The sequence below is a fragment of the Nesoenas mayeri genome (genome assembly GCF_963082525.1).
Source record: "Nesoenas mayeri genome assembly, chromosome: 8".
In the NCBI taxonomy this organism is placed as follows: domain Eukaryota; kingdom Metazoa; phylum Chordata; class Aves; order Columbiformes; family Columbidae; genus Nesoenas; species Nesoenas mayeri.
The window spans coordinates 28,120,511-28,147,363 of NC_137554.1; the positions used below are offsets into that span (position 1 = coordinate 28,120,511).

At 49.9% G+C, this 26,853-nt stretch overlaps 2 protein-coding genes across 3 annotated transcripts; one reads left to right on the top strand and one right to left on the bottom strand.

The window, feature by feature from the left end:
• Positions 1-42: 42 nt before the first annotated feature.
• RNASEL (ribonuclease L) lies at positions 43-10,367 on the top strand. 2 transcript variants are annotated; one of them, XM_080348613.1, is made up of 6 exons: positions 43-2,431; positions 2,826-2,914; positions 3,314-3,504; positions 3,609-3,726; positions 4,343-4,464; positions 10,153-10,367. In XM_080348613.1, the coding sequence occupies exons 1-6, from the start codon at positions 982-984 to the stop codon at positions 10,205-10,207; spliced, it is 2,025 nt and encodes a 674-aa protein (XP_080204739.1). In that variant the 5' UTR covers positions 43-981; the 3' UTR covers positions 10,208-10,367. The 2 variants fall into 2 exon arrangements, with proteins under 2 accessions (XP_080204739.1, XP_080204738.1); XM_080348612.1 differs by lacking the exon at positions 10,153-10,367 and adding an exon at positions 5,320-6,273 and having other exon boundaries at positions 44-2,431.
• A 1,334-nt stretch (positions 10,368-11,701) lies between these two features.
• RGSL1 (regulator of G protein signaling like 1) lies at positions 11,702-25,263 on the bottom strand (the record flags this gene model as incomplete). Its single annotated transcript, XM_080349095.1, has 16 exons — positions 25,183-25,263; positions 24,834-24,908; positions 24,012-24,141; positions 23,127-23,231; positions 22,621-22,782; positions 21,496-22,460; positions 20,870-20,932; positions 18,960-19,202; positions 17,673-17,833; positions 16,188-16,381; positions 15,641-15,758; positions 15,106-15,202; positions 14,566-14,695; positions 13,363-13,540; positions 12,496-12,634; positions 11,702-11,848 (listed from the first exon to the last, which is right to left on the bottom strand). Exons 1-16 carry the CDS (start codon positions 25,243-25,245, stop codon positions 11,702-11,704), a joined length of 2,970 nt encoding a protein of 989 aa, XP_080205221.1. The 5' UTR covers positions 25,246-25,263.
• Positions 25,264-26,853: the final 1,590 nt, after the last annotated feature.

Genomic DNA, 26,853 nt, shown 5'->3' on the forward strand with positions numbered 1-26,853 from the left:
GCCCAGGGGATGCTGCGCTGCTTTTCCACCCAGGAAAGTATCGTTTTCTTTATTATATATGTGACGAAAGGCATGGAAGTTACTACCAGGAAATGAAATGCATCTAAATCAGTGGAATGCAGTATTCATTTCCTGCTGGGCAGGGGAAGAAACCATGCATAAATGGTCTGTGGCTTTCCTCAGGGTGAATTCATGCGAATTTGGGCTTTGCCTTTATACCTTAAGAATTCTCTGCCCCTTTTCTGATTTGTTTAGTTACTTTATTTCCAGTTCAGCTTGTCAGACAGTGATTCCTGAAAGTGCTGATCACTTGAACCACCCTTTGCAGTCAGGAAAATGGGGTTTGGAGTTCCAGTTTTTCTATATATAAATACTAGATAGATGTAGATAGATCAGATCCTACCTGATTAACCTCTTGATGTCATGAAAAGCTTGGGAAAGGCTTCTGGTCAGGTCGGGTCTCCTAATTGCCTGTGGAGGCAGGAGGGATGAAGGTTGGCTTTCTGTCTCATTCCAGGTATCAGATCAGGGACTTCCCGGTACCATGTTTGTTGCTGCCATCCAAAACTGGAGGGGAATGGCCATCTCTGCCTGCCTACTGTGTTCTTTACCTGAAAACATCGCTGGGTGCTGGCTATTAAGTAACTTGTAATAAATCTGAGATAACATTTATAGCAGGAACACCCTGGGTTCTCCCCCTGGTTCTCACATGGACCTGGGTTCTCACATCGACCTGTAGGACATCAAATGTAAATGGTGAGGTTTCACAGTCTAATAAAACAAGATTTTCTCTTTATTAACTAGGTGAAGACCATGAAGCCCTTAAAATATCAGCCTGTTCTGGCTAGTGCGTTTTGTCAGCTAAACTCAGAACATCCCACACAATGAAGGCACTGAGCATTGCACCTCTCCCATCCTTCACTGGCATCCCTGGGCTCAGGTGAGGAACATCGGAGGTACGGAGCCCTCCCTGGGAGCATCATGGAGCCCAGAGCTCCCAGCCAGCAGGAGACATCGACCCCTTCCAGCACAGAGAGAGCAGAAGTCCTTGCCCGCAAGTTAAATACTGCTGTGAGGGACAGTAATGTAGAATATGTGCTGGAGCTGCTGAAGGAAGGGGCAGATGTGAACTCCAAAGTAGAAAGTGGCTGGACGCCACTGCAGAGCGCCGTGCAAGCTGACAATGAGGAGCTGGTCCGGCTTCTGCTGGATAGGGGTGCTTGTCCACGTGCCAGGAAGGACAATGGTGGCACTGCATTTATTGAGGCAGCGATGGTGGGGAACGTCAGTATACTGAATCTCCTCCTTGATTATGGATTAGATATTAACGATCATGATGACAACGGCTTTACAGCTTTCATGGAGGCTGCGTGGTATGGGAAGGAGGAAGCCTTGGAATTCCTGTATAGCAAAGGAGCAGATGTGAATCTGAGGAGAGCAGTTAGTGAGGAGAATGAGAAACTGCATAAAGGAGGTGAGACCGCACTGATGGACGCCTGTAAGAAGGGCCACCTCTCAATTGTAAAAACTCTTGTCCAAAAAATGGGGGCTGATGTGAACATTTGTGACAACAAAGATAGGAACGCCTTGATCCACGTCCTCAGAGAGGGTTGTGCCAAGAAAAGGTACGAGTCAGCAGTCTCCATTGCCCGCTTCCTGCTGGACCCTGGTGGTATTGATGTGAACAGTAAAGATGAATGTGGAAAAACTACCCTCATCCTAGCTGTTGAAATGCAGAGTGCAGATTTGGTGGAAGCCTTATTGGAGAAGGGTGAAATAGATATTGATGATGCAGATGAGGAGGGCAACACGGCACTGATGGTGGCTGTAGAGAAAGATGATTACAATATAGCAAAGTTGTTGTGTGAAAAAGGAGCGAGGACCGATGTTGGGAACCTTATTGCTGTTGCGAATAGGAACCGTGCTCATAACATGGCACGTCTTCTTCGCCAGTATCATGCCCGGGTTCCAGACACCTTCGAAGACTGGGAGCCAAACAGCAAACGCTGGAGAGACCAGCTGAAAAAACTTTATCAAACCTATCGCCCTATGATAGGCAAACTGAAGACATTTCAATACATCCAGCAGAGGATCCAGAACACTTCCCAGGGTGGCATCTACCTGGGGCTCCATGGTGGGACCGAGGTGGCAGTAAGAATATGCCGCAGTACAGAGGGTGACAAAGAGAAAATGTTCTTTGAAAAATGTGGTAACTGTGAACGCCTACTGAAGCTCTTCCAGTTTGAGAAGGCAAGGGGCTACATGTACTTGTGCTTCCCTCTCTGGGAGAAGAACCTTGAAGAACATTTGCAGGAACCAGAAAACCCAGTAGATAACAAAGATGCTCTGAAGATGATCTTCCAGGCAGTGAGAGAGCTGCACTCCCTCGGATTTGCTCACCAGGATCTGCATCCCAGCAACTTTCTCATAGGTTATTTTTTTGCTTTCTTAGTTTTTTAATTTTGCTTCCCTGTTGGCTGTAGCTTAGAGAAGGAGGTTCTTCATATCTGTCTGTAAAACAAACAAACAAAACATATATAAAACACCACTGCAGATGCCTTTCTGCAGAATGAGGTGTCTGTGGCATTAGTTCTGCTCTTTGAGTAGATGTAGATATGTTCACAGACAGCCACAGAAGTGTGAACAGAACAGCTTTACACATCTCATTAGATCTGCCCTTCTTTCCAGGGCTCTGCATACAGATCAACCCACAGCAGATCTCTTCAGAGAACTGTTTTCTAAAGAAGGGGCCACCCAGAAGTCAGTTATAGAATGTACCGAGGTTTCCCACCATTATTTATTAACAATTTCTCTTATTTCATCAGATTTAGGTAACAAAATTTACTTGGCGGACTTTGATAATAAAAGAGCATTGATCGAAGGCAAAAAAGGACTTGTAAACTCAGATTTAGAGGTAACTTCCCTGCAAATCAATGCATGGCTTCAAATTTCATGCTCGCTTTGATATTTTCTGTTGCTGTGAATCCTAGGGGAAGCCTTTTTGCATCCTCAACCAGAAAGCACCTTGATTTGTGGGAAAGCCCATATAAGAAGAGACGCTGCATAAGAGTGATAGTGATTAGGATGTGAGGCTGTGGGTGAGGCCCATGGGCATGATTGTGGCGCCTGTCTCCTCTGTCTTTGTGCGCGCAGCTTCAAGGTTTGTGTTTCTGTGTATCTGTGTACTTCTGCACAGCCACAGGTGCACGTGTGTGTTCACAGACAGGCTGCTCGTGTAGGAATATTGCTTGTCTTCCATGTGGGGAGAAGTTCTGTGCATCTGGCGTGTGAGCAGTGATGTGTTTCTTTGCAGGCCCTCGGCCGGCTCGTGCTGTACATTTTAACACGGGGTAGTAAACCCCTTCAGCAAGTCAGTACTGAGGATTTGGCTGCTGATTCCCCAGATTACAACGAGGCTCTGGACCTTGTAATTAGCCTGGGTGCTCATGATGATCGAGGCTTGGAAGGTTTGAGCAAACATCCCTATTTCTGGAGCAGGCAGACGTAAGTCCTGGGAGTCTGAAGGAAAAGCTTTCGGTACAGCGTTTCCCTGCAGTGCTGGGAACAGTGATGTCCTGTTGCAGCTAACGAAGCTCCTCGTTCCACAGCAGGTTCAAGTTCCTGAAGAGTATATGGAATAAAATCAAAGATCTCCAGAACCGACAAGCTATCTTTCAAGCTCCTAATGTTACTCAAAGTTCTCCTTACCCATCATGGACCGAGGAGGTAATCCTGTTCTTTTTGGATTTGTAGGGGGTTTGAGTGAGGCATGTGGGCAGAAGCTTGTCCTGAGTGTTTCACAGGCCTTGTTCAAAACTGTAGCTGGTAAAAATAGCCCCATGCAAATACAGATAAATGAGGGAAACAAATCTAGGTCTTTTAGTCAAAATACACCAGGATAAAGACATTTATACTAAGGGGAACTTCTGTTGAGTGGGTTGGTAGTAGGAAATGGTTGTTGTAGAATTAGCTGGCAAACCTTCAAGGGTGTTTATTGGTGGCCCTTTAAGATAAGGACCTTTAGGTCTTGTTGCCAGTACATTTCTGGCAGAAGTTTTTGGTTAGATTGGCTCAAAAGCAATGAGGCTAGTCCTAATATGAATGCCATGCCTTGGCAAGGCAGGAGAGGGAACACGTAGCAGAATTGGAGTGGTCTGTATGGTGCATGCCCTGCAAAGTGAACTTTTCTGCTCACATTGGGAAATATGCATTGAAGGGTAACAAGATTTATCCATGCAAGGGGATGTCCCTGCAGAAAGGCAGCGGCTGTGTCGGGTGGAGGTAGATGTGCTGTTTTCAGAGCACATGAAAGGTGGAGAGTGATCTCTCTGCTCTTTTTCAGGTTGACCAATGTGTTCTGAAGATCATGCGTAAACCTAAGAAAGGAAACTATTATGAGTACAAAGATGATGTCACTGATCTACTGAGGTTCATCAGAAACATGGATGAACACCCAGATAGGAGGTACATGTTCACATCCTTGCCTCTGCCACCATTGCATCACAGGGAGCAGCTGGGTATCTGCAAGTGTCAGTGAGTTTGAGAGCAAAGTCTTCTTCACATGGTTTTCCAGAAGGGTAAACACAATCAAGATGTGGGAGAAAGTCCATTAAAGCTCATCTCATTAGAGGAGCTATTTCCTCTGGCAGTGCAATAGCATGTGAAAAATTGCACATCATGGCACAAGCAGTCTGGAGCCAGCCCTCAAAATCACCTTCCTGAGGGCAAGAAAAGGAAGTGAGCTCACAGGATTAGACCTCAGATTTTGAGTCAAAATCTGCAGGCTGGTGTTTCTTGACGGAACTCCAGGAAAGTTTTTAGATCACTTAAATATTTGTATTATCCCTTAAACCTTTAAAAAGCGTCCTTATGTACCATACTAGTATTTCCCAAGTGCTGATATTTACTGTGCTGAAGTGCTTTGAGATACAGATAAGGAAGCACCAGTCCTGTTAGGAGGTCTTGACTCCTAAAGAGCTGTCAAAGTCTCTCGCCCTCCATGGTCATGGACATTTACATGTGAGGTTAGAGGTGGTGCTAGCTCCTAATGGTGGTTTCACTGGTGCTGGTGACCAGCGCTGCTCTTCAGTGAAGATGTAGGTGAGATTGGGCAGATGGAGGTCCTGGAGGATTAGTGAAAACACTGGAGTGAGGAGCTTAGGGAAGGTCTAGAGAAGTTACAGCTCAAGGATTTGTAGGATGTGTTGTCAGAAAGCTTCTGGAATGGCTTTTTCTCTGCAGGGGAGGAACTAGGGCATCCTGGATGCTTGACTCCTTGGTAAAGCTTTAGAAATCCATTTTGTTCTTGTTCTCTTTCAGGATCACCAATAGAATAGGAGACCATGCTGAGTATTTCTTGAGTCGTTTCCCAAAACTTACCATTTATGTCTACAACAGTTTACGCCAGCAGCCCAAATACAGTCACTTTGTAGACATTCAGGACACCTCTCTGTAAGATGTCATATCCCATGTCTGATCCCACCATCACTGCCATCTTTTATTCCCTGCTTCTTCAGTTGCAAAAGAGTTGAAGAAAGTGGGTAAGGAGCTGGGAGAGAGTTCATGCAGGGACAGAGCATGGAGGACTTAGACTGAAAAATGGAAGATGCTTCAGAAGTGTTTGGTGCAACAGCCATGGCCTTTGGAGAGGAACCAAGTTGAGTGCCAGCCCAGGTCCTCCTTGGCTACTTCTGTCCCTCTGGGCTTATGTGGACATCAAGGCTCTGATCCTTATAGGGAGTAGGGAGATATACCCAATGCATCTGGGAGGCAGAAGACCTCAGATGTTGCCAGACAGCGTGGGACATTCTGATAAAGGAAAAGGAGTTTGACCTCCTTGCTCAGGCCAATATTCCCCAGAGCTTGCACTGATGAGCTGCTCATACACCCCTAGAAATACATGGATTTTATCTTTTCAGACTTTTTGAAACACAGCAGCCAGAAAATGAGATGCCTAGGCAATGGTCTGGCTGCAGAGCTGCCCTTGGCCTGTTATTCCTCTGACCTGGTCAAGGAACACTCAGCCTGGCCTGCTGGGACCTGAGGGACTTCTGTTGGGGGATGGAGGAGATGTTTCCATGAGGAAAGGAGTACAATCTCGCAAAACTCTGCTACTGTGCGTAGTCCTGAGTCACCTGAAAAAGGTCGATGATGTTGAAGGGACTGCAGGGACCGGTTCACCCTGGAGAGGACAAGTTCTGCTATGGCTGGCTGTATTTGCAAGGCAGGGCTACGCACAAGCACTTCAAATCCAGATTAATAGTGGTGACTTCTGTATGGAGAACGAAACTTGGAATAAACCTGCCTGGAAAACTGACTCTACACTCATTTATGAATGATGTCCCCATCCCCTCTGCACAGAAAGAGATAGCGCTATAAAATACCTGACAGGCTGGGGTTTTTGGCCTCTCTGGGCAGGTGCTCCTTGGTCGTTTTGGTAAGGTGGTAGTTTTGTCACTGCTCAGACGAATTGCATCTGGGCCATATGAGTATCTTATAGGAAAAGATGTTAGGAAGTACTGAAGGCTTTCTGTCTCAGAAGGACATGTGAAATAACGGGTTGAATGATGGGGGGTTTGCACTGTTTTTGTGGAGTCAGGGTGAGGATTTCATGGATGAGTTGAAGTGTGAAGATGAGCATTGATGCTTGCACGTGTGTGTTTGTGTACATGTGGAGAAAACGCAACCAGGAGAATGCCAACTCCTCCTCTTATGTCAGTATTTTTATTTTTTCCTTTCCTCTCTGCTCATTTTTTCTTGCTCGTATTGTGTTTCTCATGCCCAGAAGGCAGGAGGACACCCAGAGATGCATGTCCAGGTCTCAGCAGCATGGGGAGCAGAGGTGCTGCAGGGAGCACAGTGCTTCCGTGCCGCAGCAGCACATTTCTCCTCTTGCACAAGGAGAGGTGAGGCCACAGGCTGGGCTGCTTCAGCCTCTTGTGAAATGCCACGTTTCTGGCTTGCCTTGACCTTTGCATCTTCTTGCATCGCTCTACTGTTATGCTGTAGGGCTGTGACTTAAAAGACCATGGAAAGGCATTCCTGAAGGCAGAGAGCGCTGAAGGATGCCAAAACCAGGGCAATAATGGAGCTGTGCATATGGGGCTGTGACTTGTCTCTCGGGGGCAATTAAATGGCTGGGAAGAATTTCCAGGGAAGGCTTGTGTGGTTTGCAGGGCTGTGTCCTGCTTTTTGAGAAGCCAGAGGTGCTGGCAGTCTGGTGTCAGAGGAGGAACTTGATCCATGCACAGCATCTGCAAAGCTTCTTGCTTGCAGAGCATCAGGCTCCCCATCCTCGGGAAGAGGAGGGGATGCGGTTCTGGGACCAGCGCTGGAGAAAACACCAGGCTGGCCTCTCCTCCTCGCAGGATCGGGGAGGATGGGTGAACAGCCAGTGGCAAGGACAGCTGGGCAGTATTGCAGACTGGGTGGCATGGCAGTGCCTGATGTTGCAGCGGGGGGGTGAGGATGTCCTGGGCAGCCAGGAGCAGAGCTGCAGCCAGAGCCAGCTGCCAGAGTTAGTGCTGCTTGACATGCTGCTGGCTCCCAGTGCCAGCGACCATCTGGGAGGTGCTACCCGCTTTTCCATTGTACAGGGGGGCTTGCAGACCCTTCATGGTGCCCAAGGGCATGCTGATTTGGCCCTACACGCTTTATTCCCCTGCTGTCGTGCCTGTATTTTATGCATTTGCTGGGCCTCTGCCTTTTTCCTCTGCTCCTGACCCCAGGGGCTCAACCTGATGTGCTGGGATCAGGTGCTCCCCATCCTGTCACTTGTGTGCTGGGGACATGCTTGTGTGCACAGGGATGGCCCCAGGATGATGTGTCTGGTCTGTTGTGCTGGGAAAAACAAAAAGTCCTCAGAAGAGTGGGGTGAAGATGGCTCTTGGCTGTGGCTTCGCTGTGATGAGCTTCAGGCACAGCTGTGAAGCCTTGCAGGGGCTGGGCTCAGCTGGGCTCAGACTGTGGAGCCTGAAGTGTTAGTGCAAAGCACACAAAAATGCAGCCAGCTTTTAGGGCTGAAAGTTTTGGGGGCAAAATCAAGTTGGAGCACGAGGCCAATTTTGAGGAGCTTGTAACAGTCCACATTATAGGAAGCTGATGCCACTCCTAAGTGCCTGATTTATAGAAATTTTGTTGGACTTTAGGTTTGTTTAGGGATTTTTTTGATCCTCCAAGAACAAAACATTGATAATCATAACTGAGAGATATTAATCATGTCATTATCTGCCTTAAATGCACCTGTGTTATTCCCAGGATGCAGTCTTCTGGATCTTAGGGTTAAGAAGTAGCTAAAACCAGCTCAAAATGACAAAGCTGAGAGCTTGTGAGGGAGCTGTCAGAGGTACATGTGATAAAGGTCATGGTCTTTTCTTGATGAGGTCCAAAGAACATATGGGATTTCTGCAGCTTCCTGGTGACTTGGCGAAGCCATTCTGACTCAGCATCACCTGGGAAGATGAAGGTCTTTGATATTATTTTGTTAGTACTTTGTAAACACACTGGCTTTTTAAAAAGGAACATGCTGAGGCCTCAAGATTTTGATTGGAAAATCAGAAAGGCTCTGGCAAGGCAAGCACCACCTCAGCACCCAGGTACAGCTGAGTAGGAAACCAAGTGGGCTCTCTCAGCCTTGCCTCCCACAGGAGGTATTTAATTTGTGTGGAAAGTGTGGAGGGGTAAGCAGCTTAGATAAGGCTAAGTAATGTTGGGCAAGGGAAAGCATTTCCAGTCTTTGTGGAGAAGCACAGTCCCTGCATAGCAGGTCTGGAGCATCTTCTAGGGTTGGGTGGTCTTTGAGGAGCTCCTTCCTTGGGCAAAGTATTTACTGTGGTTGCTTTCTGCTTTAAGCACCTTCTCAATGTCTTGGGAAAGACCTCAAAGGTGGTGGCTTGCTGTGCAGCCTGTGTGATTTATTTGCTGTTACTGGGTCCCAGCTATGGGCAATGCAGTCTTTTACAGACACATGTGAGGAAGGAGGCTGTTGTGTGGACAAGGGTATATTCTCATGTGGAAACGCACATCACGACACGTCCTTTTGAAATTTGCAGAGGTGCAAGCTGCTGTGCTGTGTTACCAGGCAAGCTGGAGGATGCTGTGAGTTGCTTTATTTTTAAGTCTATTTTTATGTCTGCAAACTCTGCAAGGTGTCTGGGCTGCTCAGCTTCCTTGGAGCACAGCCCTGTCCTGCTTGGGATGGACGGTGTGTTGGGAGGTCTGTTCTTTCTTGGACATCCGTCTTTCCCTCGGTGCCTGCAGGGAAGGGAGAGATGTTGCATCAGTGGCTGCTGCTGCTGACGGCAGGGTGTGGGGTGATTAGGGATGGACAACACAGGTGTGTGCTCTTGAGGAGGCATTCAGGGCATAGAGAGCTGCAACAACTGGGGATTTTCCATGCGTGTCACTAGGGATGGTGACCAGCATCCTGCACAGAGCCACCCAGCTGGCCTTTGGGTTTTAAGGGTTCTCCTGCTCCAGGTGCTTGTGCTGGTGTGGTTTGGGGGAGGTAAACTGCCTCTGTGACCACCTACCTGCTCTGCAGGACAGGAGACAGGCTTTCCAAGTGACAGCCTTTTCTCAAGGTTTTTACCTAAACCTGGGAAAAACAACACATGTAGACTTTCCATCGTGGACAGATGCAGGGAGCCCTAAAGCCCAGCTCCCTTAGGAGCAGAAGAGCTCCTTCCACCACTGCCTCACCTTTGCACCCCTCTGGTGGCTGTGGTTTCTCCTGGGGCTGTGGCAGCATGATCTGGGCCTCTTTTAGGAGTATAAAAACAATGATGGTGTGATTGTCCAGCAAGGGAGATGAGATTGAGCCATACCATGGGACAAGTGCTCCAGTGGCAAATGAGGGAGACAGCAGGACATGTTGTCCCCTTTGAGTTCCATGGGGCTTGTACAGCAGTCAAGGAAGGGTGGTTGAGCAAGGATATGAGTTACCCACATCTCAACTGCAAAGCTGTTTGGGGGCTGCGAGGCAGGGGTGGCATGTCCCACCCAGCTGTCCCCATGCACAGATGTGCTCTCAGCCGCTTGGGTGGCTTCTCCCCAGAGGAGCTCGGTGCTTATGCCCATGAAGATGACCTTCGAAGGTCCCTTCCAACCCAAACTGTTCTATGATTCTAAGTGAGGTGCAGGCATTATGTCTAGTTCTGCAGGACCAGCCCCTTTGCTCCATGCGAAGGCACAGACGGTGCCACAGTGACGCCTGGTGATGGGAGATGGATTCACATCTGGCACCTTCCCAGCCATGCACGCACCGTGTCCGTGCAAAGCAGCGACCCTCAGTGCAAGAGAAATGCAAGACGTGGGCCACAGGAGGGCTCCTCTGGAATTACAGGTATTTTCATCAGTAATTTTTCCCAGCTGAAAAGCAAGCTGTTTATCTAAAGGTCAGAAAAGCAAGATGCTTTTGCATTAAAAGACCTATGTTTGAGAAGGCCCTAGAAGTGCAGTGAGGCTCTGTAACAAGACAGAGACTCCAGCTGAATATTCCACATTTTTCAGGGGAATGCCCAAGGTGCGGGGTGATTTGAGCCAACAGACACAGCTTGGCAGTCTTGGAGCACACCAGCACAGGGGTCTCCTACCCCAGCTCAGCTGTGGAGCTACAAGCACCTGCCTGTAGGTATCAAAATCTTATAACTCTGCTGATTTTTTTAACCAGAACTTGGCAGTGATAAATGAGAGCAGAACACCACCTTGCTAACACCCACTCAACCATCAAAGCAAGATTAGTTTGTGCCTATTTTAGTTTTGTCTTTAATAAAAAAATCAATTAGACAATTACCAAATGAATATTCAGCCAGGGAGCTGGGTTGTCAGGCAGGCTTAAAGCACTTAGCACTGCTTTGTATTTTTCATCTTGGAGTTATTTGGTGTATTGAAACTAAACAAGTGGATGAAGAAGAGAAAATCCATTTCCCCACAGATATCCTAGTGTCACCTCAAATCCCAATGAAGTTTATTCTCCATTCCGGATGTTCAAAGCATCCTTCAGGTAATGCTGCTGAGCCTGGTGTATGGTTGCATGGTTGTTCTCCTTTTCCCGCTCCCATCTGACTTGCAACCCAAAAGATGAGTTGCTTTCTTTCTGTTTTAGGGTGTGTGCGAGGCTATTTTTAACTTGGTTTTTTTAAGTAAACAGGAGTTATGCAACATCCCTTTGCTCATGAAGTCTCTGCACTCACTTCCCTATTCTCCAAAGAAATGTTTAAAAACCCGCTGGGCAATTTGGACTGAATTTGAGGGGAAGGAGTGGTTAAAAGAGGCTTCATTTTTCAATAGGCCTGTACTACATATATTCTCAAAGCTTTATGAAGGAAGGAGTTTGGTTCTTTTAAGTGAAACCTCATGGGACATCAAAAACCAAGGTCTGGACATCTCTGTATTGGAAGAACAAGCCTAAGGACAAATGTGGAGCAGGGGGACAGGCACTCAGCTTACTTGGATTGTAGCTGTCAGATGATTCAGAGGCTTTTCTGCTGGTTGAAGAGACCGACACCCTGTCCTTCCTGGGGACCTGAAAGCTCCTCATCACCTTCCAGATGCAGTACCTGTACAAGAAATACTGAAGACAGCAAACATCCAAGCAAACATCTACAGCTGAACTCCTGGGGAGTGTCTCATCTGCATTTTCATCAAGTCATAGGAACAGATATTCGGAGAAAGAGGCTGGGGTCCACAGAGCCTCCCCACCTCAGGAGAGAGGGGATAGGTACCTTCTCCAGTAGTACATCAGGATGGGGAAGATAGTGACCTTGGCCTTATGGTAGAGGATACGATTCAGTAGCCCCTTAGAAGATAAACTCCAGATGAGATCTCTGTTGTCTTCAGAAATGTTTACCTGGCCACAGAAGAGAACTTGCTTAACCAAAGCAGATTATGGTGCTCCTGTTGGGCCCTAGAGGTGTGTTTCTCTCTTTGACTGCACCCTGCATTTCAGCAGTCTCTAAGACAAGATACTAGTTACGTCCTGGCCAACTGTCCCAGATACAAAGGTGGGATCTCCCCTGGGTTTCTGTGGAAAGTACTGTGCTCTGCTCTCCAAGGGAAGATGGGCAGAGTCATGGCTACTATACTATAGGGAAAGAAGTGGATGCAGTAGGGAGGTGATGATGGTGATGTTCAGCTCTAGAGAGTTAAAAAACTGAACTGGTGGAGTGCAGCACCCATCTTGGTGCTTCAGCCCTGGCATTTCTCCAGCAGGTAGAAGATTTCACCATTTCCTTGTCCACACACTTGTTCCAAATCCATCTGAGTCAAGTGCTAGTGTGGGTCTGATGGTGGATCAGTTCCCATCCCCTGGAGACCAAGTGAAGGTCCCAAGCTCCAGAACGTGCTCTTAAGGTTCACAGCATGCTTGGCTGGAGCAGATCCAAATCTCAGCCTGGTTCCCTTTTCCCCACAACTGCTCACAGCTGCGATGCAAGGGTCTTGAGCAATGAGCAGACAGCAGCTCTTAGCCTTCCTGGGTGGGTCCCAGAATCTTACCCGCAATTTGGGGGGAATATCAGAGTTCAGGAAGACTTTGTTGATTATGGCAACTTTCTTTTTGAGAAAGGCAACTTCCTTTTCTGGTTGCATGTTGCGATCTGCCAGAACGTCAAGTGAATCAGCCAGCTTGGAAAACCTGTAAAGGCATGTGGGGTCTTGCTCTGAGACAAGCACTCTTGACTGCTAGACTAGGCAGTAGTGTTCTTGCTCAGCTCTGTATTTACTGGGCCAGAAGAAACAATCCGTGAGGTGTCCAACAGTAAAACAGGAGTGTTGAAAAGCCACTTCTCTCTTCTGCCAGCCTCGTGGTCATGGCATTCACCTGGGGGATGTGATGTTTGCCCTTTTTCAGGAAAAGAGGGGAATTGAAACATGGTCTCACGTAGGTGGGGGTGTGCTGACTGTGGGGCTAGCGTGCATCAGCCATGGTTTGCTCTTACACCTTTGCCAGGGAATGGGACAAAATCAATGGAGAAATGCTGCAACTGGCAGGTCAAGAAAGGTGTAGGCAAAATGTTAGATTGCTTGGGACTGTCAAACCAGAAATACTTCTAGGGTACCCAAACAGGAACCCTCTGGCTGAATTGCAAGGTTTTGTGGGCTCCAGGGCAGGTGACCATGAGCAGATTGGATGTAGACAGCTCCAGGGCGAGACTTTGGTTGTTTCACATGCTGCAGTGTGGTGTCCACACGCTGGCCTTGCAGAGAGGTGCTGACAGGAGATTAGGGCTGGCAGCACAGACCTTAGTGTGTACTAATGAACCCATGGTCCAGGCTGTTTTTTTTCTCCCTGCTGAGAGATGGGTAATACGCACAGGAAGGGAGACTGGTGGTACCCGAGCACCCGCTGGAAAGGGAACTTACTTGTCAATCTCCAGATAAAAGTGGAGGTCGTTGACAAGGAAGTTGATGGTGATGAACTGTCTGCTAAACAGGCGACGTCTCACTAGTACCATCTCCTTGTCCGGCAGGCTGCTGAGAGAGGCCGTGCGGGATTGGGAGCTGCTCCCACTGCTGCTGTGCTTCGAGCCGATGGGCGAGTCTGAGAGAGAGGGAAGAGCTGCTGTGTCCTGCTTCTCCCAGCACTGGCTTCAAGGCCAGCTGGGCATCTGATGCTGAGCTATATCCTGCTCCTTCACCTCGCCTGTACTTGCTTTGCCTGCATGCAATTAATTTACTGAAAGTCTTTCTACCTACATGGACTACAGCCTTCCTGCAGCCAGGCTCTCCAGGGACTCTGGACCCACCCAGTGTGCAGCCTTCCTCCTAGCTTGGTTTCTCCATCCATCCTTCTCTTTACACCCATGGAGTGCTTATGTTTTCATAAGGGATGGCCACAGTAGATCAAAAGTCTACTTGTCTGTCTAGCCATTATTCTGCTTTGACAGGGGCCACAAGTAGATAACTAGGGAGAGGGAAAGGTAAAAACATCTGTGTTACTTCCCGCATATACAATATTCTCCAGCCTCCAAACATTTTCATTTCCAGGGACTTCTTGATCTAGATGGGGTTTCTGTGTATTTAGCAAATTCAGTGGATTTCTTTTCTAACAGCTTTTTCAGCCTCCTCTTGATCCTGTGTGAACATTCAGCATCTGCATTCTTTGGCAAAGCACCCGGTAGGTCAGCCCCTGTTGCATAGAAAACAATTCCATTTGGTTCATTTTTTGGCCTGTGTCACCTTAGCTTCACTTAGCGCTTCCCGTTTTTTGTGGAAGGGATGCAAACTTGTAGATGTGTTATCGCTTGAGAGAGATGCAACAGCATCATGGGGCAGCCACATCAGAAAAACAGATATTGCATGAATATGTATGTGTGCGTGTTGCCTGTGCAAAATTCCGGACCTCATCTCCTGACTCCAGCACCCAAGTGTGCAGGTTTCTGCACAGCAATATCTGGCATCCTGAGATGCCTGCTCTTCTGGCTCTTTATATGCCTCCAGCAGAGAAAACTATGTCAGCATATGGAGATGGGAGATGAGCCACAGGTTTTCTCCATTTACTTCGCTGCCTAAACCCAGGACTGGCTTGGGGAGGGAGGAGAAGGGGTGGAAGGAGTCCAGCCATACTTTCCTCCTCATCTCGTAGCTCATGCCGGAGAAAGTCCTCAAACTCTGCACGGCATTTGTCGTTGTACATCTCTTTCCGGAATTTGCAGATGCTCCTGACAATGTCGCGAATGCCATACCAGGCAGACCGCTGCAGAGACACAGCACAGCTCACCTCAGCAGCTGCAGGGCTTACTCCCAGACACAGCCCTCCCGTTTGGACCCACCACTGGGAGCAGGACCACCAAGTGTCCAGCCTTGGCAGTGGGATTGGTGACCCAGCCATCATCTTTGCTGTCTGGTGTTTCTTGGTTTCACTGGTGGCCATGGGTGATTGTGTGAATCACTTGGCCAGTCATGACCAAATCTGGTGGAGTCTACATGAAGCAGGACTCCAGAGCCTGTAGGAGTGAGGCTTTACCTATTAGCTGCCTTTTTGCAACTCTCCAAGTCTGACCCTTTCACCCCATTTACGTGAGCACCACTTGACCTGCAGCATCTCCTCTCTTTCTTGCCTGGACAACATCCCCAAGTCTGCTGACAGAGAGGGTCTTTCCTTACCAGCTTGCTTGTCTTGAAGTCTCCCATTTTATTCTGCAAATGAAGGCTAAACTTAGGTGTATCACTTGGGGGGAACAGGTCCTGGTACTCCTTAAACCTGCCAGGTGGGAGATCAGAGAGAGAGCATCAAGGGCAGCCAGATGTGTGAGGAGGGCAGTGGTTTGGTGGGAGGGTGGCTGAATATGGGGGAGCAGCTGGAAGGAATCACCCTGGGGTGAGGTTGCAAAAATGGACAGGGGCTGAATTTTTTGACACTGAGGGTGGTGAGAGCCTGGCACAGGTTGCCCAGAGAGGTGGTGGATGAACCATCCCTGGAGACATCCCAGGCCAGGCTGGACAGGGCTCTGAGCCACCTGAGCTGGTGAAGATGTCCCTGCTCATGGCAGGGATTGGACTGGATGAACTTTGAAGGTCCCTTCCAACTCAAATTATTCCATGTTTATTACAGTTGCTGCCTGTCACTTTGGGGTTCCCATGGGAAGGGTGTGTTTGTGTAACCACTGGGCTCAGGAACCACCTCAGCCCAGGTCCTTACCATCGTTTTTCCATTGCCTTCTCAACAAAGATTTGTGCTGTCATCAACATGAAGGAAGTGACTACTTTGGCCTCACTTATTTCTTTGATGATTGCAGAGTGGCAGTCCAGTCGCTCCTCTGGAAGAGAATTGTGGTCACTGTCTGCCCCTGCCAGCTACCCCCGAACCACCATGACATCTCTTCCTACCCTCACATCTGAAAGTGGCACCTTGTTACATCTCTCCCTGTCCTGTTTGCTGAATTTGGTTGTCTCATCCCTTTTCCTTTCTATATTGTGCTAATTGCATACTTCGGGAGTGAGGCTGTCACTCCAAGAGCTCTCCTCTATCTTGTATTCATGTCAGTAGATCCTGCCAAAGAAGTAGGCCACCTTCCTAGAAATGTAAGTGGCAGTGGAAGGCCACAGCAAATAAATGTTCCACTGGATAGCAAAGGAGAATTGGCAGGTCCCTGCAAGACGACATAAAATCTGCAACCAGCATCCAGCTTAGGGAAAAGAGGCTTTCATCACAAATGGAGTAAAGTGTAGCATGGGAGGGCACCTACCAGCTGGGATTTTGCCATGGAAGTAAGTTTTGACAATGTTGTTAACAAGGATGCTCTTTGCCTTGGAGTTGGTCTCGGAAGCTAGCTTCTCCACAGCCATCCAGAAGCGCAGTGGTTCATCTGCACCATGCTCCTCAAGGAACTGCTTGAAGTACTGCAGGTGGACAGGGTTGTGCAGGACTTTCACAAAGTGCCTGTAGAGGAGGAGACACCAGGACATGGGATCTCTGTGCCACCAGTGACCTGGAAAATAGCCAAGACCTCTGTGCTACCTTCTCCAACAAAAGATAATGAAAAAAGATGTAGAAACACGTGGATGAGTATTGAGTGGGATTGGTGAAACAGATGGGCCAGTAAAGGTATCAGTGGAGCACAGTCTTCCTTGTCTGTCCTGCCCATCCACTGAGCTATTGCGAATCCAAGGGTGAAATGTCATGACAAGTTATTTCTTTTCTGCAATAGGTGCACCTGCCCAACAGCTTTGCTGCCATGTATCCAAAGGAACCGGTCTCAGCCCAAAGAGGAGGCTTCACCCACGGAATCATGGAGGAAACAGGACTTAAGGTCCATGCTGGAGACCTCAGAGCCTGCAATTGGAGTGGGGCAGCCCTGCAGAGACCATGGAGGGAGGCAGGTAAGGATGTGGCACATGGAAGGACTGGTGGGAGGAGGAGGTTGTGCTTCCCTCTGGTGCTTGACCATAAAGAGCAATAATTTGCCACTGGATGGCAGAGAACTTCATGGGTTTGGCCATGGAGAGGGTGTTCTGGAGTAGAAAAACCTTGCCACTTGCAACTGGTATGTCAGGAGATTCTTAATAGATGTAAAGCCATAGGAGAGCCACATTGTGAAGATTCAGCAGAGCTTTGGAACACCAGAGCTGGGAGTGGACTGGGATTTTGGGTCATTAATGAGGTTAGAAAAACCTTATTTGAAGATCAGTGGACAGGGTCAGATATTTTCTTTGTCTAGATGTGGCTCCTGAGAGTCACTTTCACAACAAACACTAAGAACTGCTCCTACTCAGGACCTGTGTCCTGGTTACCATTTATATCCTGATGTGGAACTGCGAGGACTCATGTCTGGAGATTTCCCAGGAGGTGAGACATGAACCCCAAGGATATTCACGCAGTCAGCGAGGACAGAGATTTACATGTGGTCACAGGGTGGTTTTAAGTGATTATTTTTGAGAATCTGAGAGCTGCTCAGCTGTGGTACACGCAGCATGCCGGGGAGGGATTGAGGATGAAGTGCATGAGATGTGTGCAAGATGTGAGGAGTAAATGTGAATGATGGGATGGTGGATGTATTAATACATTTTTCTCCTTTCCTTGGTAATTCTACAGTTCAGACCCAAGGGCCACCCATGTCCACATCTGAGAGAGCCCAGTGATGAAGCAGGGAGCACTGGGAAAAAAAAATCTGTCTCCTGAAAGAGTGGAAGAATCAAAAACCAGCAAAACCCTGTGCTGCAAGGTGCCAGACCTGGGTCTTCTAGGCAGCTTCTCTGCTGAAACAGTGATGGACTTCATGGTGCTTGATTCCTTTTTGCTCACAGGAGGAGTGGTTGTCGTCTTTATTTTCTTATGTTCAACAGCTGTGGGGACAGAACATGGTTGGTCCTTTCCACAGGTGACAGGCAGAGTCTGCTAACAGCTGTCTACAGGGCAGAGGACCACAAAGAAACACAGGCTTCTCCAGACCCACCATGCTGGTGTCTGCATGGTGAGCCCAGCTCAGGAGATGCTGGAGAACTCTTTGTGTGGTTTGACCACACTGGTATCTGCTTCAGAGAAGCCCTCCCAACCCCACCCTCACTGGCTTAATTAACACTCCAGAACACATATCTTTCAAGGGTGGCTTGGCCTCTCATTCTGGAGATGTTCTATGGGATGCAAATAGGGAAGACCCCTGCTTGTACAGTCCCCTAAGGGTGTGTTGGAGCACCTCCAAGGGCATGATGGTTGAGAGCCCACCCTGCTTCTGGCCTGCTCTGACTGGACTCACCAGTTGATGGGCTTTTGAGACACACAAGCTCATTTTCTGTGTTTGGGCCATCCCCAGCCAGCAAGGGTTTCTGAACAGCCGCCTTACTTGATATCCACTTCTGGGATCCTGCATCTGAGAGAGAAGAGGGGAGAAATCCAATGTCCATTCCTCCTGGCTACGACAGCATTTGTCCTGAGTGCTGTGTGGTGATCACGACTCGCCTTTCCTTCCCCCTTCTCTGTCCCGTTCCCATGATCTACCTGCGACACTGCATTTCTGAGCTATGACTGAGGCCCCACAAGCTACCTAAGAGTTGCTACAGGTGACTGCTGCCATTCTCAGTGCACCGGCAAGTGCCCAGAAACTCCGTGTCATTCTCCAAAAATGATGTGAGAAGACAAAGCTCAGATGTTACACCAGTGTGGCCAGTCCCAAGGTCCATAGGAGAAGGTCAGGGTCTGGAAGTGGGGTGACAGTGGCTGTTAACTGCCTTTGGGTTTCAGTCAGTTAGCTGCAGCCTCCATTTGATCCGGTGACCCAGGCCAGTGCAGGGATGTGGCATTTGGTGCCTCTGGTACTGGCAGAAAGGAATTTGGCCCATAGGTCACTGCTAAATCTTGGATTACAGCTGGTGGCTCCTAAATATCCTGTGCCATCCTACTCCATGTTGTCCACGCGCTGCCGGGAATGCACCAAAGCCTGTGCATTAGGGGTGTTGGTCACGAGTGCACAAAATGTGCTTTATCATCTTGAGCCAACGTGAGCCCTGGCAGAAATCTAGAGTCCCCTCTTACCAGTCCTGCACAGGAGAGGTTCCACATCTGCCTGGATGGAGCCACCTCTCTGGATGTCCCAAGTGGCAATTAGTTGCCAGTGCTCGGAGGAGAGACCTTCCAAATTCCTTGTGCCATGCAAGGCCTGGCTCAGCTTCAAGGATGCATTTATCCGCTGGGACAGGAGGAAACATTCATTTTTCCTAACAGCATGGCCTTGTGTCTCAGGCATGGGGACACCACGCTGTGGAGACTATGGTGAGAAGAGCAAAGGGTGATTGCACAGAGCACATACTCCATCCAAGGAGCTGCTCCTGCCCTGTGCCCAACAGGCTATCTGCATGTTTTACTGTTCATTGGAGTACAAACCTACCCAAGATAGAGCTCTGCTTTTGCCTCAAACCATTTGGAATAAATCTATGTGCGCACAAAGCTCAGCATAGACCTTGATCCCACCCATGCAGCTGCTTCAAGCTGGCCCACATCTGCCTGCAGCTGGGACACACGGGGGGACACACCTCAGGTCCAGACAACAGCTTGCTAAGCAAAGGCAGCAGCTTTTCTCAAGAGGCCAACGTCCACCCAGGAGGGCTGAAAACAACCCCAAAGGTGTCCCTGGCAGACAGGGAACCTCATGTGCCTTTTTGGTTGGTTTGGCTGACCCTCCTGCAGGCTTTGGGCCCCCCACACCAGTCAGCAGTTTGCACGAGTCACCACGCAGCAGCATCCGAGTGGCTGGTTTCTGGCCGAGATACAAGCTGCTGAGAACAAGCACCAAAAATATCCCTGCTAAACCCCCGAGCAGTTCCCCCGACATCCGTGCAGCGAGACCCAGGAGGAGTTTGGCTCAGAGCATGGTGCCTATGGAGAGCACGGCCTCAACACCTGCTGAACCGCTAATTGCACTCCCGGAGCAGGGCTGTGCTCTGAGGGGTAATTTCCTTGACAAGACATGCTTAAAAACCCAGGCAGCTAATTAACTTGCAACCAAGAGCATTGAATTAACCAGGGTCAGGAGCTGCCAGCTGACTTTTCCGAAATGCTCAGCTCTCACTGACTGAGATGCTGTCATCTCTGTGAGCCAGGTCTTTGGGGGCACTAACCCTGATGGCCTCTCCTTGCCATTTCCAGGATCAGATGCATATTTTTACATTGCAGTTTGGAGAAAAGCCGAATGAATGGCTGAAGAACACTGTCTGCAGTGAGCAAAACCACCTGCATAGGTTGTGCAGGGACTGAAGCAGGTGGGATGCTTGGAGGTTCTGGTTTGTGAGGAGGTTTTTGGGTGTAAGGTTTGTAGTTTGGGTGTTAATAAACATGAGGTATGAGTGAGATTTCTGCTGGCAGGAAGGATAATAGTCTGGGAAGATGAGTGCTTGTGTGACTCAGCTTTCTTAAATAATTTCTTTACACAGAGGAAAAAAAGTGTGCAAAACTCGAGCACAGTTGAATCATAGGCTGAAAGGCTGCATGCCCTCTTCCCCTAGTGTGTCGGCCAGTCGCTTGTGCTGGAACGGGAACGTACGCATGCGTGTCTGCACAAGTCACATTTACAGCAGCGTTTGCTGCAAGGATAAAAGGGAGAGAGTGCATTCCCAGAAGTGTTTTGCCCATGGGGCAGTTACCCAGTGTGCTAGCTGCTGCTGGGCTAACCCCCGCCTACCCTGGAAGACTGGTTTTAAGTCTCCTTGCTTTTGGGCCAGGTCGTGGCTTGTCTCGGGGAGCTCTTGCAGGGCATGCCTGCAGTGCTGCTGACTTATGGGATGCTGCAGTGGAAGAGCTGAGGATCGTTGCTTAGGACAGGCACAGGGGACACCGTGGGATGGGTTTCTCCTCCCTTCCTCTCTGCAATTTTTCACATCCCCGCTGCTGCCTGCATGCCCTGCGAAGATGCCCGTGTGCCCTGTGCATCCCCTTTACCATGAACTGGAGGAACGTCCTGTCGTCATCAGCCAGAAATTCCTCGTAGAAGAAGCAGAGCACCTATGGAGGAGCAAAGGTGGGTTGGCCTCAGATAGTGCTCCAGGAGCAACTGGCACCCCCAGCCTCGCTGTACCCTGAGGTCACAGCAGTGATGCCGTGGGCAGGTTACACTTGGCTGAGATGCGCAGGACAGCTCTGCTAGTGGCTGTACAGCTGGTCGGTTTATTGGGTTGCTCAGAGGCTGCCCAAAAATGTTTGGGCTATAAAAGTGTTTTACTTGTGTTGTGCTGGCACCAGTGACCCAGATGTGAAAGAACAGCTGCTGCTGTGCCATCCCCTGGCCATTGGTATGTGTGCCTAACAACCAAGGTCACCAGCTGCTAAATGACTGCTTGCCTCTGCTCCACTACCCAGCAAACCAGTGAGGATGTTCTCCACTGGCCTGGCACATCTTGGTCACTGGTTCCAGCCCATGGTGGCTTGCAACTGCAAGTTTTTCCCTTCCTAATCTCTTTTCCTGTTCAGTTTCCAAATATTTCTGTTCTTAAACATGCCTACAGCCCTCACACCTGCCTAGGTGTGCCAATGAGAGCTGTACCTCCCAGCCTGACCACTGCCAGCACCTTGCAAATCTCCTTCTGGGCTCTGAATATCCAGGGGGAGAATTCTCCAGACATCAGATGGTACCGCAAGCTTCTGAGAGTCCTGGCCTCCAGGGGAAGCTGATGAATAGTGCCCTCCTCTAGATAGGTCTTGCATATCTTCTCCCCAATCAAATGACGTAGGAAGAAACTGTTTTCTCTGCTGGGGTCCAGCCCCACAGGCAGAAATTCCTCTAGGTCATGCCACAGGTCCAGGAGAAGAGTCTCCATGGAGCGGTTCTGGCGCTCTAAAAAGTCCCTGAAGGGCCGTCCTGCACAGGTCTCAGCGCTAAGTGCCCAGGGAAGGAAACACAAGGTCTTAACTGGCTCTTTCAGGGATGGCAGCTGGACAAGGGGTGTAGAGGAAGATAGGTTAGAGAGGACTTTCTCTTCACAGAGGTCTTCCAGACGAAGGACCTGCTCTGCATTGGGTCTAGGTCTTTCAGGAGAGGTTGCTCCTCCTTTTCCTCCAAAGGCAGTGTTTGCAGTATGCTCTGACTGTGGAAGAATTGGTCCCAAAGCATCCTTATCCAGATGTGATTCCTTTGTGCTCCCAACTGGTCCCAGCTGCCTTTCTGGTTGCACCCAAAAACTGGACATCTTCATTTCTTGGGTGTCTCTTCCCTCCTTGGCCACAGTCCAGATCTCCGCTTTGGCCTTCTTGCTGCAGTAGGGCCCTGACAAACCCTGGCTCCTTTTAATATGCATCATGAAGAGACATTCCGAAAAGCCTGAGGGCTCCTGCGAGTTGGCCCATAATAAACGCTCCTGATACTCCTGCAGCAGAGGCCAGCACGATTGATCTTCTTCCATGCCCTTCTTGCAGTGGATGAAAAATTTAGGGAGCCAGTAACTCTGAATCATAAAGAGGGCTTGTTCCTGCATCTTGCTTAGGGTCTCCCTCCTGGTGCTGGTGGGCTGAACATGCTTGGCTTTTGGCAGCAACCCTGGAATGGATATAGGGGATTCTGATGGAGAGATGGCTCATGCAGACCATTCCCCACACAAGCAAAAAGATGTTGATGGTATCCCAGGTCCCTGGGAGCATCCTGGAAAGGCCACCTCTCTGGAAGGGCACTGCTTGTCCCCAGCTTCCATGTTTCTTACCAACCACGGTACTGCAGAGAGTGACGACGCTGGAGCCTTCACGCAGGTGAGTGGCTTTCAGTCTGTGGAACAAGGACAGGTAGAGGTTCTTCTGCCTCGCGTCTGACTCGTCAAGCCCCAGGAGCCTTTCGGTGGTGAGCCAGAAGTTGGTCAGTTCTTCCCCTATGGATCAGACATAGGATGGGAGTCAGAGGGAGTCCATGAGCCCCACTCATGAGCAAAGCAGCCTGTGTTGTGGGGGTTTTTGTTTGTTTTTAAACAAAAGGAAAGAAGTAAAGATCACCTGGATGAACTGGGGAACGGTGTAGAGAAGGTTGTGCATCTCCCTGGTGTGCAGTGCCCATGCTGGGGCTCTGCTGCTGGCTCATCTTCCAAACCCATGTCTGGGGTCACAGTGTCTCCTGTCCCACTGGTGCCTACCTGTGTCCCCAGCTCTGTACCAGTGTCCCACCGGGCATCTGGCCCGTGGCTGGCTGAGAAGGGGCTGTGGAGCACCCTGTGCCCACCTGCCATTCCTTGGATGAAGGCCCGAAAATGCCACATGCCCTGGGTCCCGCTGATGAACTTCTCCAGCAGCCACTGGTCAGCACTTTGCCAGTTCAGCAGTTTTGCTGTCAGAGAGTGCAGAGCATGGCATCAGGGGGTGCATGGAGCAAGAGCCTCCCCCAAGCCCTCCAGACCCCACCAGCACCCTCCGGCCCCCTCCAGCTGCTGGAGGGCAGCGGTGCTGTGAGACCAGCAAATTGCACTGAAATGGGAGTTTTGGCTGGGACTGTGGGATGCGCATGTGGTGTTTGCAAGGATCCAGTACAACCCACTCCCATCGGGGATAGTATGCCCAGCTATTGTGCATCTTTCCCTTGCAAATGTCCATCTTTTTTGCCTGCATTTGGGGCTTGCTCTCAGCCTCCTTGAGCTTGAGGTTCAACCTGACTGGCGAGAAGGCAGCAATGCATTCAGAAACGACACTGGAGTAAGCCTGGATGAATTGCTTATTTTTCTGAAATGAAAATCTGCATCCCCGCTGCCACAGCTTTTTTCCCAGTGGCTTTTCCTTGTGTTGACACATAGGCTGACAAAGCAGTTGGCTGGGCCGACATGGCTCGTTTTGGGTTAAACTGAGCACAATTCAGACTTGTTGCTGGCAGGACAGACCACAGCACAGACCTATTTTCCCTGGGCTGAGAGGTAAAGCCTCGCTCATCCCGTGGAAACCCTGGGATCTGCCGCACCCCTAAAAAATGGGATGTGCAATGCCTTTCTAACCCGGAGCAGAGGCACGACCCACTGGGCAGGCACCCGGTGGTGACAGCCCCGGGTGAGAGGAAGCCTTGCTGTGGTGACGACGACGACGAAGCTGCTCTGATTTCCTCCAAGCTGCGATGACTCACCTGCTTCCCCCGACCGAATGAAACCCAGGAGCTTCTGGCAGAGGACAAGGTGGAGGCACAAGCTGGATTTGCAGAAGTGAGGCAGACGGTGCTTTTCCAGCCACGCCAGTAAAGCCGGGGGGCTGGGATCCTGCGTTGCACCCCCCCATGCCCAAGAAGAAGATTAAGCTGTGAGCAAGGAGCCGTCTCTTGCCTGGGGATTAGGGTAAGTAACGGGGCCCTGCTATGGGGGAAAGAGGCAGGGGAAGGCACCTTTTTGCTAAATGGCGATGCAATTCACCCACATAAGGGTGGATTTTTGACCTATAGCCCCTGCTTGCGTCCGTGTGAGCTCTGCCTGCAAACCTGGGAGACCCAGCGCTGCAAGGCTGCCTCTCCTCGCACCCTGTCTGCTTTCCCCGAGCCCAGGTAGGGAGGCACGGCAGCTTTTTGGCAGCACCAAGGGGAGTTAAGTTCCCTTTCGTGATGGGATCTGAGCACCACAACAGCATTTGTGGCTATGGGGAAGGGGGACGTCCATGGGGAGGGCTGAGCCAATTTGAGGATCAACAAGACCTTGGTTACCAGTGAACTGAGGAGGAATACAGGACACACATGCTCTCCTTAACTCCAGTTTACTGACCCCATAACCTGCCTGTACACCAGGACTTTAAATGGCTTGCATTCCTCCCAGGGCTCAAAAGCAAAATACTGCCTGGGTTTGAAATAATCCCCTGGCTGCATGAACAGGGGAGCCAAACAGTGGCCTTGGCAAAGAGAAACTAGCCCCTTATTTCCCCTGCCCCATGTCCTTCACCCTCCTCACAAGGGGCATTTTCTTACCAGGTGGCTCGGCAGCTCTGGCCAGAGGTCCCACCGGCCCGTGCTGCTCATGTAAATGGGTGTCTGGCCAAAAACCTGCATTGAAAGGAACGGGGAGAGCTGAAAGAGATGGAGGGTGGCAGGGGAGCACAGAGCCCAGCTCTTCTAGTTAGTCCTCACTACAGAGAAACATCGTCTTCCCTTTCAGACCTCTATCTCCAAGCTGAAGTCCTCAGGTTTCCCTCATTTTCCAGCCTGTGTGTGGTGTATTCCAAATTTTCCTGGGGTATCTGACACCACAGAAGCTGAAAGTTCACCTGAGAAGAGCTTAGAAAGGTCCTGGGTGCTTTATGGTGCAGAGTGGACTTACGGGAAGATTCAGAAATGTGTTGAAAAAGTCGACAAAAACATCATCTCTCAGCAGAAGCCCCATGTCCGTGGAGGCTATGGTTGCTGCAAGGGGGAGAAGAGAAAGTTACCTGAGCTTTGTGTTGCCAAATGTGATATAAATGTGAACCAAAGGATGCATTTTGAAAGGGATGGTTCTAGGGGATGTGCAGTATGAGCTTGTCCCGTGCACACATAGGAGGATTTGGACCTGCGACAGTCCATGAAATTTGGGTCCCAGTGCACCCATGTGAAGCCTAACCCTGCTGTCCCCTTTGAGGTCTGATTAGAGGGGCTGAACGCCCCAGGAAAGGTAACTCACCCGTGGCCATCATGCTGTTTTGTCCCGGGGACATGTTCTAGAATGCCATGCTGCTTGTGACACACTTGTCCAGTGAGTCTTCAGGGGGGTTACAGGGCTCTTGGGGACCACAGGGTTCTCAGCACCTCCCTCTTTGCTGTCCTTCAGGGAAACGGCACTTTTCTAATCACCAGCCCTGCAAATGCACTTGGGCATTCCCAAAATGAAACCTTTCCCTTCTCCCCACTTGGTCAAACTTCTTGCCTTCAAACTGTGCTCTCGGTAGCACCTCAGCACTGCGCATGGCTGCTGACAGTGCATCTGTGCAGGTGGTGATGGAAATTTCACAGGAGCCCCTGCTATAGCTGTCCCAGAGAGATCAACCCCAGATTTCTTATAAGCTCTTCTGCTTCATCAGATCTGGGGCTGAAACCCAACCTTGGAGACCCTGCAGTGGGAAAAGGAGAAAGAAAGAAGGAACCACAACTGTCTTGCAGCAGCAGTCATCTGTTTCCCTGGCAAGAGGAGGAATCTGCTCCCCAGGTGGGTATTTGATCCCCTGGTCCATAATGCCGTGGTGTCAGACCTGGCAGAGCTGCTAGTGCCCTCCATGTTTTGGGCACCATTGTGCCTGAGGTCCCTGACGTGCCTTGCAGCAGAGAAGTGGGTCTGCTTGTCTGTGGCTTGGTGGAAGTGGGAAGGGTTTCGTGGCCTGTGGAGAGTGTGGAGCACCCCTGTTTTGAGGCTTCTTCTGAACTGGACATTTATTCTGGGCTTGCCTAAGTGGGGGGCTGCAGGGTTGAATCTGCCAACCTTGTGTTTCTAGGAAGCCCTGAGCTCTCTCGTTCTGACCATTAACAAAATACAGTTGCATTATATCGAGGGTCATGTCCCCTTCTGTCGCTGTGACTGCAGTCCCTGTTAGTGTCCCCTGCGTGGGCACGGGCAGGTTAAAACACGTGTAAGGGCTTCCCCAGAAGCACCTTGATACAGGCAGCGGTGGGTGCAGGCAGCTGCCTGCACCCCGCAGGGTCCCCAGGATGGGGACACATCACGAGGTGGCGCTGTCAAATCAGGAATGCGAAGCTGTCCCAGGCAGCCACAGGGCTCCGCATTTCAGCAACGGGCTTGTGACTCCACAGCAGCAATTAGTACGGGGGTGATTCGTAATTAATTGTCAGGCTGGTGCTGGAGACCCGAGCGTGACAGTCCTGGGCTGCTGGCACTGGCTCTCTCCATCACCCTGAGCAAGTGAGCTTATTTCTTTGCGCACAGCTGTGCTGACCTGTGCAAGGAGGATAACTGATGCTGTACCAGGCCAGGAGGGACATGACAAAGACTTGTTAGAGATCA